The 11882-nt window shown below is 30.8% G+C and overlaps 1 protein-coding gene across 1 annotated transcript in view; it reads left to right on the top strand.

Annotated features, from left to right (window-relative positions):
* The first annotated feature begins 362 nt into the window (after positions 1–362).
* The window catches only part of LOC118435264 (heavy metal-associated isoprenylated plant protein 33-like), a 42000-nt gene continuing 30480 nt past the window's right edge, over positions 363–11882 (top strand). The window contains exons 1-5 of the mRNA XM_035850991.1: positions 363–521; positions 1141–1432; positions 2431–2654; positions 3304–3499; positions 4123–4154. Coding sequence (XP_035706884.1) covers positions 1162–1432; positions 2431–2654; positions 3304–3499; positions 4123–4154 — 723 coding nt within the window. The 5' untranslated portion in view covers positions 363–521; positions 1141–1161. The remainder of the gene's footprint in view (positions 522–1140; positions 1433–2430; positions 2655–3303; positions 3500–4122; positions 4155–11882) is intronic.

Raw genomic sequence — 11882 nt, 5'->3', positions numbered from 1 at the left:
TTGCGAACTCCCAAATGAAATACCCTCAATGACCCGATGAATATCTGTATTGCAAAAAATACCAAATTTCTTAATCTTTCAGCGAAAAAAAAACACCACAAAATCATTCATCCAACTCTTTCCATGCTTATTTCAGGTCAGTCACGTCACGGAGTGTGGAGTGGCGCCTATTTATTTACGGAAATCAAATCAATTCACACTCATATAACGAAAGTTTCAACAATTCGTCCATTCTTCCATTCAATCTCGAACTGCCTAACAAATAATTTACAAATGACCCACTAAACTACACCCGCACTTAAAATAATACCTCTTACACAATGTCCATATACAATTAATTATGTAGGTTGCACTACCCTCCATCCGTCCACGATTGATAAATCCTCATTAATAAATATTTTGCTAATTTGCCGTTTCCGACACAATTTTTGTATGGATTCTCCACCCCAGTTTTTTTAACTGTGTGAAAATTATAGTTAATTAAGTAGGTAGTTAAATTTAACGGGAAGGCGAAGGTGAAGGTATATCCTTAATTTATTACTTCATTTCCGTGTTATTTTTGTCAAGAGGAGGTAAAATGAGACGAAAAATGAGACCTACATAAATAACTTAAAAAACGGTTTCATTTTCCCACATGGAAACTTTCTCTTAATCAAAATTAGAATTTCGCGTCGGTTACAACTTTAGTTTCTAATAATTCCCGAAAACTTTCCCATAATCAAAATTGCTTGGCAAAAATTGAAATTCAGACTGCAACTTTATTTTCTAATATTTCCAGAAACCTCGGAAACTTTCCTCCAATAAAAATTACTTGCGTTTTGCACCTCGCTTTTATTGGAATTTTACGTCTGTTGCAATTTATTTTCTAATATTTCCTGGAAACTTTCAAACTTATCGTTCGCTTTTTTCACAAGCCTCTCATTAATCGGAAGAAATGTTAAACATTTCTGTAAAATTGCAGATTTTGTATTATTTCGCCGCCTGGAAACTTTCCCGGAAATCGAAATCACTTATGTTTTTAACAATCAATTTATTTCTTAATATTTCCAGAAAAGTTTTTGTCTTAAAAAAAATCGCCTTGTTTTTCATAAGCCTCTCATTTCTCGGAATCTTTCACTAAAATGTCTATTAAATTTCCAGATTTTTACCCTCGTCCAAACTATGGCGTACAGACGCCTCGCAATTTTCCTCTTAATCGGATTCCTCTTTGCCCTCGTGGAATCCAGTTCGCTCGAAGTGTCCGCCGAGGATGATGACGATATTATCGAGACGGGCGACCCCGTCGTGGTCAGTCGGGCTAAGAAATCAGCCGATTATTATGACGATGATTATTATGAGGATGACGATTACTCGAGTGAGGAGGAGGACTATTCATCCTCTGAAGAAGACAGCTATGAAGACGACTATTACGGAGGGTCAGATTCTTACGAAGGTAATAAAATTGTTACCGGGCTGTTAACGATTTTGAGTAAGGATTGACCATAGCATTTACAATTCCCACTGTCCAATGATTTCAAACAAGAGTATCTTCCTGATTTTCTAAAACGGTTGTACTAATTTTTTTACTGTTTTATTTAGTAAGGCAATTCACGTAGTCATTGGTAACTTGGTAAAATTTGTAAATTTTGTAAAATGATTTTGCAAACTTTTACAAAATAAAGACACTCCCTTGATCTTAGCAAGTTTATAATAATTTGGAAGCTAATTTTCCTTAGAAATATGTGTCAAATTATGTAATAGTTTGTAACTTCACAAAATGTTTAGAATCTGGTAAAAAACTGGGAAATTTATGGGAACATAATATTCTAAAATGTACCTTTAAAAAATTGTATGACTTTGCCGTTTTTAAACAAAATTTGGTACAGTTTATGGCGAATTTAGTGTTTAGATACAGTCGTCGAGAAGAAAAGATATGCATGTTCACGCAGTCACTGGTAATTGTGTAAAGTAAAATCCATAAATTTTGCAAATAATTTTACAAAATTTTCAAAATAAAGAGTAAGATTACTAAAATTTGTAAATTTAGTAAAATAATTTTACAAAATTTTTCAAAATAAATAATGACGCCTTCGATCTGAGAAAGTTTATAAAAATTTGCAACCTAACTTTCTTTCAAAATATTTGTGAAATTTTATAAAAATTTGTAAAGTTAAAGAATTTAATAATTATGAAATGTTACCGTGACCTGCGTGAATTGCCTCGATGTACATAAATTATGTTAAGAAATAATTCATGGTGAGCAAATCTTACCGCGTGGTAGCGATTTTTCTGCACTATTTTGCAATAAATATAAAATTGTGACTTTCCGTTGAGTTATAATTAAGGAACGCCCAATCTTTCGATGACAGTTTTGCATTTTGTAGATTTTGAAAATTTTAAATATTCAAAATCTTCCTGTTATTTAATAACGAAGACAATTTTGCTCTTTAGATTACGGTGACGATTACGGTGAAGATTACGGTGACGACTATGGTGGTGGTGGTGGTCGTAGTTTTAGCGGTGGCGGCGGCGGCGGCGGTGATGATGCCGTCCCACTTTCCGAATTAATAGGACAAGCTGGTGGTGGTGGTGGGGGTGGCGGTGGCGGTGGACACCATCACGGCGGCGGACACCAAGGTGGTCGATCTCTACTCGGTGGCGTGGGTGGATTACTGGTAAGTTTTGAACGAAATCAAATTCCGGATAACAATGATTTATTTTAATTTTCAGAAAAACGAACGTAATTAAAATAAAAGAATTCGTAATTTTGCAAAGTTGTATATTATGTATAAAAGCGGAGAAAGGTTTGAAAACAATAACTTAAAGGAGTCGTTTTTGATTTATTTGAGCCAAAAATTTCTGTAAACCTAAGTTTTAAGTTAAAATTTCCGTAATTTGTATAAAGCTAAAATTTATTTTGATTTTTCTGAACATTAATTTTTATATTTTAGTTAAAAATTCAAATGTTTTGAAAACATAAGCAAAAAGTTTTTTATTTCGTTAAAAACAATTTATTTCTAAAATTTTCTACTTTTTAAGCTGAGATTTTTGTAAAACTAAAATTTTGTTTAAACATTTTTTATATCCTTTTGTTGAAACGAAATTTTGCATAATTTTTGTAAAAGCAACATTTTTTCATAATTTTTTAAAAACTGAATTTACTACGTGAGAAATCATGTTTAATAGTATAAAATTTTAAATAGAGAAATATCATTTGATTGTTGTGTCCACAGTGGAATTTGTTTAACTTAATTTGCAAATTTAATGTGCGAAATCGTGCTGCAAATTTTAAATGCAAATAAAACGTCCCATTCATTTTTTCAGGGGGGAATCTTGGGCGGAGGTAAGCGCCCTGCTACGACGACGGTGACGTATAAATTGGAACAAGCCAAGCAGCCGATGCCCGTCCTCCAAAATGCGGACATCAGCCAAAAAGCGTTGGCAACCTCGTTCATGGACGCTGCGTTAAAGGCGAAAGAAAAAATGTTGAAGAATTTACCACCCGGGACACAGTTGGAAGGTGAGCAAAAAATGCATATCAATTTTTCGCATGATTCACAAATAATTGGCGAAATAATTATCTTCTACGATAAAAAAAATATGTCGTTTTCCTAGACCGTTTCACAACATTTTTATAAAAAATATGTCGATTTCCTGGGTATATTTATGCACGAACAAAAATCTAATGTGCAAAAAAGCTTTGCGAAATGTTTCAAATTTTGCAAAACTTGGCAAGTTAGTCAAATAGATACGTTAATTTGCGATCAATTTGCAAGATTTGGGTGGGTACGCTAAGTATTAAATCAGAACGTAACATCATTGTCCCCAATTTCGCAACATGATTTGCCAAATAATTTTGCATAGAGTGCAATTTTTTGCTGGTTAGATTTGCACAGAATAATGGGATTCTTTTACACTGAACGTTGTCTGAATTACTGTTTTTCCAAAATGTTTGGCAAATGTAAATAATCTGTGAATGTTGAAGTGAGCATTCCTAATAATAAATCGTATCGACCCAACTTTGACAAGTTTGGAACAAAAAGTTGCAAATTTCGCGAAACTTGGCAAAAATCGGATTGATCTCTTCAAATCAAAATAGTTTATGTATGATCATCATTAATTTTAAATTTTTGCAAATTTCAGAACCACCACCTCCGGGAGGACTGTCTCTCAAGGTACGTAAAACATATACATTTCGAAATCTTACAAAATTTACACACTTTACAAAAAACTCACATGAATTACAAGTGTTTTTTAATGTCAAAACAAAAAAATTGAACATATATCCGAATCTTTTTCAATTCCATTTCTGCCTTCTCCTTTTTTATTTTTTTTCCAAATTCACCCCAAAATTTGTAAAGTGTGTAATCTTTGTACAAAAATCTGGCTGTCACCTATATTGCACTGCTCACTGCATAACGAAATATGTACGCTGGTAAAGTGAAACAAGGCTTTTTCATAAATTAATTAGTAATTATGAATGTTCTCAAAATTCTCAAACCGGGATCAACTCATAAATTTATTTAAGTAACGTGTTTTAAAAATTTCATCGAAACGAAAAGTTTAAAACTACGGTTCTTTTCGCGTATAATTGATATCTTATTATTTATTATTATTTCACAAAATCCCATGAACATCAGACAAATTCTTTAAAAAAGACTCAAAAATAGAACCTACGATAATTTCCATAATTTATTTTTTAACGTAAAGTTCAAAACCTTATTGAACTTGGATATTATTAATTTCTCAAAAAATCTCAATTGGCATCATAATGCAAATTTTCAGTGGGCATAGAACATAAAGTACGATTTTTCAAGGTACTATATATAAATTTTCTTTAAAAACCCAAAATCGAAAAGTTTTCATAAATTTCTTCAGCTATCCTCAGCAGTGGCAGTGAGAAGAACTCATCTACAACTAATAAATAAATTATAGTTTTCACCAAATTCTCAAACCGGCATCAAGCAATTGCATTTTAAATATATTTAAGCAACGCTTTTTTTAAAATTTCATTAAAATAAAAAAGTATGATTTTAGTTTGGAATTCATACAAAAAATTTGAAGCCTTTTCATAAATTTATCCCTAATGCATACAGTAAAGTTAGTAAGTTTGAAAATAATTTGAAAAATAAAGAAAAAACAAAATCCTCATAATATAAACTGTCATAAATGGCTATGGCAGTTGTTATCTAATCTCTTGTTGCAATTCGCTTGGTTCGTATGCACCTTCGCTTGTGTGTTAAGCTTGCATTAAGTATGTTTGTAACAGTGATCATAATCTCATCACTCTTCACAATAAATTCATTTACTCACAAAAATTGTATGTGTACCAAAATTTTGAATTGCTACATAATTTATCAGAGCTCTAAATTGATTTGTTAGATAAATATGGATGATTCTAAAGACTACACTAAAACATTAACAAAATGTGTAGTTAGGGAAGGTTCTATCATCGGTTGACGTGTGTACGTAACAACTGTGTAGAAATTTCTGATACTTTTGCTTGGTATAATACTAATTAACCGTATCGTACCAAAAATCACAAATCCAACACTGATTTTTCAAGGTACTGGATATATGTAGTATAATTTTTCTTTAAAAACCCAAAATCGAAAAATTTTCATGAATTCATTGAGCTATCCTCAGTTTTGAAAAGAACGCATCTACAAATATTAAATAAATTACGATTATCACCAAATTCTCAAACCGGCGTTAGGTTATTGCAAACAGACATATGTAAGCAATGCCTTTTTAAAAATGTTTCCTACTGTCTGGAATTTGCATCGAATCACGTCAAACTATATTTTATAAAGTTGAAATATATTTTTGTAAATTAATGCACTTTTAGCACAAAATTGGTGAATTATGCCATGTTACTTTTATAAAAAACGAGGCTTTTTCATAAATTTATCCCATAATAAGAACGTTACATAAGTAAAATTAGTGAATTTGAAGAGACGCTCGAAACAAATTCAATCTTAATTTCTTCAAAAATATAGCGGAAATTAAAGGCAGTATAATTTCACATGCTTTTTCGTAAAATTTTCCTTAATCTTTGTGGAAAAAATTGTCCCTTAAAATTTTAACTAGTTTAAAATGTTACAATTTTTACCAAATATTCTTAACTGGCATTAATACGATTAAGAGGATACGGTCTCTGAAATTTACCTAAACATAAAAAAATAGATTTTATAAATTATATATGAAATTTATGTTTTTATAAATAAAAAAACTTACATTTTAAGCATGAATATGGTCAAACTTTGAAATTTTTATATTTGAAACAATAATCTTAATAATGTCTTAAAAGAAAAAAAGCTCAGTAATACAGACACGAGCTTTTCATAAATGCGTAATAACGACTCTTTCAAAATGCACAATTAGCATCGATCAATGCATAAATTACGCTTTATGAGTTTAGTAAAAATTTAGAAAAAAGCAAAAATTTAAATAAAAAAAAAACTCGAAAATCGATAAATTTCGTAAATTAGTTATCATTAAAGTAATTCAGCTTTCATCCATCCATCCTTTCATCCATCCCAGAATCTATTATCAACTAAATATAATGATTTTCTAAAAATTCTCAAACTGGCGTCAAGGCATGGCACAAATTTTTGCAACGTTTTTTCCATTGTCATCAGACAATTTCTTTTAAAAAAACGTTCAAAAGTAGAAACAACGATAATGTCCATCAATTATTAAGTAGCTTCAGCTACTTTATGTGAAGACTTTGTCTGTCTGTCTGTCTGTCTGTCTGTCTGTCTGTCCGTCTGTCTGTCAGCAGGATATCAGGAGAACGGATTGAGATAATCGAAATCGGTTTTCGCCATCATACATAGGACCCCAGGGGGAGGATCCTATCAACGTTTGGGGGCAACCGGACCACACCCCCTTTGGCGACAGGGGGTGTGGTCGGGGCAAAATGAGATTTTTAGTGCAATTTAATCTATAGGTGAAATAGAGTAAAATTATGTGTTCCGGAGTTGTGCCACACCCCCTCGGCGCCAGGGAGTGTGGTTGGGGCAAAATGAGATTTTTAGTGCAATTTAATCTATGGGTAAAATTAGGTGAAATTGAGTGAAATTAAATGAAATTAAGTGAAATTAAGTGAAATTAAGTGCTTCCCCGATTGTGCCACACCCCCTCGGCCCCAGGGGGTGTGGTTGGGGCAAAATGAGATTTTTAGTGCAGTTTATTCTATGGGTAAAATTAAGTGAAATTGAGTGAAATTAAATGAAATTAAGTGAAATTAAGTGAAATTGAGTGTTTCCCCGATTTTGCCTCACCCCTTCGGCGCCAGCGGGTGTGGTTGGGGCAAAATGAGATTTTTAGTGCAATTTAATCTATAGGTGAAATAGAGTAAAATTATGTGTTCCGGAGTTGTGCCACACCCCCTAGGCGCCAGGGGTGTGGTTGGGGCAAAATGAGATTTTTATAAAAAATTAATCTATAGATGAAATAGAGTGAAATTAAGTGTTCCCGAGTTGTGGTGGGACCGTTTGGGGTGAAGTACGTCTGAAGCTACTTCCGTATGCGCGTTTGCGACGGTTTATTTTTAGTACAGTTCTGAATGTATTGAGCGTACTCACGTCAACCTTCGCATATCTCGCATATCTCGCAAATTGAGCATAGCAACATAACTTGCGAAGTTTTGCAAGATATGCGAGATTTCGCAAAAATTTTGCTGGAAAACCATGGGATTTTATTCGCAAATTTACCCAGCAATTGGGCATGTTCTTATTTCGCAAAATTACTTCGCAAACACTCATCCTCACTATCGCCAGCAAGAGAAATTGAAGAAATCCATGGAAACAATGACAAAATAGGTGTTTTCAGTAGATTTGCGAAGTCATATTTTGCGAATCCCCTCACGACAGAAATATTTTGATCTTCGCAAGTTTGCTAAATGAGTTGCGATGCGAAATAAGAAGTTGTCGTGAGTACGCCCATTATTAATTTCTCACAAATTCTAAATTGGCTTCAAAGCCTAATGTAAATTTTCAGCGATTTATTCATAGAACATAAAGTACCATTTTTCAGGGTACATATGGTATAATTTTTCTTTAAGAGCCCAAAATCGAAAAGTTTTCATAAATTAATCTTCATTAATTAATTCAGATATCTCTGGACAGGAAACGATGTCATCTGCAACTAATAAATAAATTACGACTTTCACAAAATTCTCAAACAAGTCATTACAAACATATTTAAGCAACGCTCTTTTTTCAAATTTCATCCAAACAAAAAGGTTTAAAAACTGCGGTTATTGTTTTTATATGATTGATACCCTATTATGTAATGAAATTCAAGAAATTTCAGACAATTTCTTTTTTAAAATAGTTCAAAAATAGAAACAACGATCACTTCCACAAATTATTTTGTATTTAAAGTTCAAGAACTTTATAATCTTAAATTCACCATGTACATATGATTAATTTCTCAAAAATTCTCAATTGACATATAAGCATAATGTAAATTCTCAGCTGTCATTCATCCATCCATGCATATAACATAAAGCATGCTTTTTCAAGTAATGAGGGTTTATAATGTGGTAAATAGCGTAAATTTACGACATCTACGAAAATTCCATGCTTACGAAGCTTCGTAATTATGCGTAAGGTTTAGGCATCTTTTTCGTTCTTAAAAAAATTCGTAACAATAAAAAATCATGATTCGTAACAATAAGAAATTCTGATATTTCGAACACCGTAGTTACCGGTGATATTGGGCAAGGGAAAATTAAAAACAATTTGTACGAAATATTTTTTACGAAGGGTCTTTCACGTCAACCCTTCGTAAATGACGTAAATTTACGAATTACAAAACCCCCCGTATAATTTTTTTTATGAAAAAATTTTCATGAATTAATTCAGCTGTCATTCATTACTTCACAAAAAAACACCTGCAACTAATCAACAAATTATGATTTCCCAAAAAATCTTAAACCGGTATGAAGTCATTAAAAAATGATTATGTAACGTTTTTTTTTAAATTTCATCCAAACAAAAAAGTACGATGTTAGTTAGGAATGCGAAGCCTTTTGAAAAATTTATCGAGTAATACGGTTCGTGCATACAGTAAAATTAGTAAATTTGAAAATAATTTGCGAAAGCAATAACGAAAAAAGTCCTCATCAGTACAAAATCAGAAAATTTCAGAAATGCGTAAAGACTTTTCAAAATTCTTAACAGGGAATTTGAAACTTATTATAATATAGATGGATAATATAGACTTTTGAAAAATTCTTAATATAGCATAAAGTATGATTGTTCAGTTTTCCGTAGTATATTCGTTTAAAACTTCAAATAAAAAACGTTTTATAAATTAATTTGTATGAAATCATCCAAATGTGACTTAAGAAAACAATCGATCTTCGTCCTACTAATAAATTCAGCATTTTTCTAAATTTTCAAACTGGCATTAATCATTTCATACAATTTTAGTAACGCTTTTTAAAATGATATCCCGACAAAAAAGTTGGTGAAATTATAAGCACAGGTTAATTTTCATGAATTAAATCTTCTTTGAAAAACCGAGTCATTCGTATTTAAATAATAACTTTTTTTTTAATTTCAAACTCTCAAAATTCCTTTTCAAAATTCTTGAAACATTACATAAAAATTTTTGTCACACTTTTATAAATTACACACAAAATAGTTTAAACTGCGGTTAATTTTAAGGTCTTATACAGTCTCACCTATCAAATCTAATTATTTATATACTTACATATTTTATGAATTTTTCCAAAATTCTCAACTAGCATTTTATAACGTAATTTTTTTTGTAAAATTTTAGCATGAAATTCATAAAAATTTGGTATGCTGTCGGAAAATTTCTTTAAAAAAATCAAATTCATGTACTTCATCTGAAATTCATTTGATACATTTTAAAACGAAATTCAAGATATTTCAGATAAAAAGTAAAAAATTTTAGGATATTAAAAAACCTTTCGATTAATTACCTTAAAAACAAAATTACATCTGTCCATCATTTTAGCACTGTTAATTTTGCAAAAAAAACTTAATCGGGATCAATCATTGCGCAACGTAGAACAAAACCAAATTCTTGCAGGTTTCTATATAAATAATAAAAATTTTCATAAAATTTCTAAATATCGGTTATTTTGTTAACGACAATCTACAGATTGTGTCCGTATTATCAATTTTTCAAAAATTCTCAACTACATCGTCTATGATTTTCAAATTTATTTCAAAATTGTTTATATACAAATGTTATAACCGAAATGTGTTTTTCAATTCTTCACCTCAAATTACGAAATTTTTTGAATTGAAAACCGAAAGCGGAAATGTATCGTATTGATTGTAATTTTTAAAATCTGGACTAGGCAGAGTTCTATCTTGAAATCGATTTAGTTACGCTACTTATTTTTCCAAGTTTCCCATCTGGCGTCAACTCACAACATATGATTCGAATTTATCAACTCGCTAATTCTTCAATTCGAAGAACCCATGTTTCTACAAATTTTAGAATTTCATATTTGTTATTTTAAAAGAGATATATCCCGAAATTTTTCCATTTCAGTGTTCTTTTTTATTAAACTAATTTTTTGAAACGTTAAACTAACACCAAAATTTACAGAATGGGAAACCTTTGTAAAAAAAATTAAGCTATTATTTTTTACATATAATTGATACCCTAATATTTCATGAAACTTACAAAATATCAGACACTTTCTGTAAAAAAATCCAAAATAGAAACGAGGTTAGGGAGAAAAAAAGCTCGGTAATACAAATCAAAAACTTTTCGTAAATTATTTCCATAGTTTTTTTTTGTGGAAATGAATTATCTTCAATTAATTGTGAGGGACTTTTTCAAAATTCTCGACCAGTATTGACCCATACATTTTATATAAAGTACGTATATAAATTTTATATAAAGTTTCAGTGTATATTTAATTTAAAAAACTCCAAAATCGAAAAATTCTCATAAGATAAGTACTAATTCAGCTCTAATCTAACTCTTGAAAAGACATCTATAAATAATGAAAACTTACGAATTTTCTTCAAATTCTTAAACTGGCGTCAAATTACACATTTAATTAAAGTTTTTTTCATCCCAAGAAAAAAGTTAAAACGTGGTTAATTTTTTATATAATTGATATTCAAGAAATATCAGACAATTTCTTGATAAAAAAACTTCCATTCCAAAATGGGAACAACGATTGTTTCCAGGAAGTATTTTCTTAATTGGGGTCCAGAGGGATAGCCAATCATCTTATTTTCCCTATTTCTTTTCTACCACGTCGTACTTTTTTTTAAGTGGTAAAATTGATCTAAACAAAGCTCAAAGCTGCTGAGAGTAGTTTATGAATTGATACATACAGTTTTATCATAAATTTATTGAAATATTGGACAAGTTCTTAAAGAACCTTTGAACAACGTCATGCTGGATCTGAGCATTACGGTAAAACTGAAAATTTATTAAATACATTTTTACCGGCGTTAAGATTAACCGTGATTTTGTAAAATCGCAAAATATTTTCTAAAACCTCAATTTGAACCAAATTTAGTTCTTTATTGGTACGCTTTTAACATAATTAACAGGATATCTACTAAAAAAAATGCACGGATATAAAAAAAAAATGATTGGATAACCCTTGATTTCCGAATACATTGACAAATACCTTGTCAAAATTATCCACTTGCTGGCACGACGCCATCGCATGAAATTCCGAATTTTCCTAAAATTCTTAACTGGCATTAAATCATGACAAAATCACGATTTGCCCTAGGACGCTAAAATTTATCCAAATAAAAGGTAAATAGGATTAATTTTAAGTTGACATAATTTTAGCAAGGAATCCATCCAATTTATGGCATCGCTGTAGATAATTTCTTGAAATAAATTTGACGGTGCAAACGAAGTAAACCAAGAAATCTATG

Source organism: Folsomia candida, unplaced genomic scaffold, assembly GCF_002217175.1.
Source record: "Folsomia candida strain VU population unplaced genomic scaffold, ASM221717v1 Fcan01_Sc004, whole genome shotgun sequence".
Lineage (NCBI taxonomy): Eukaryota > Metazoa > Arthropoda > Collembola > Entomobryomorpha > Isotomidae > Folsomia > Folsomia candida.
Note: the sequence above shows the minus strand (reverse complement) of the source record. Positions and strands in the feature narration are given on the sequence as shown.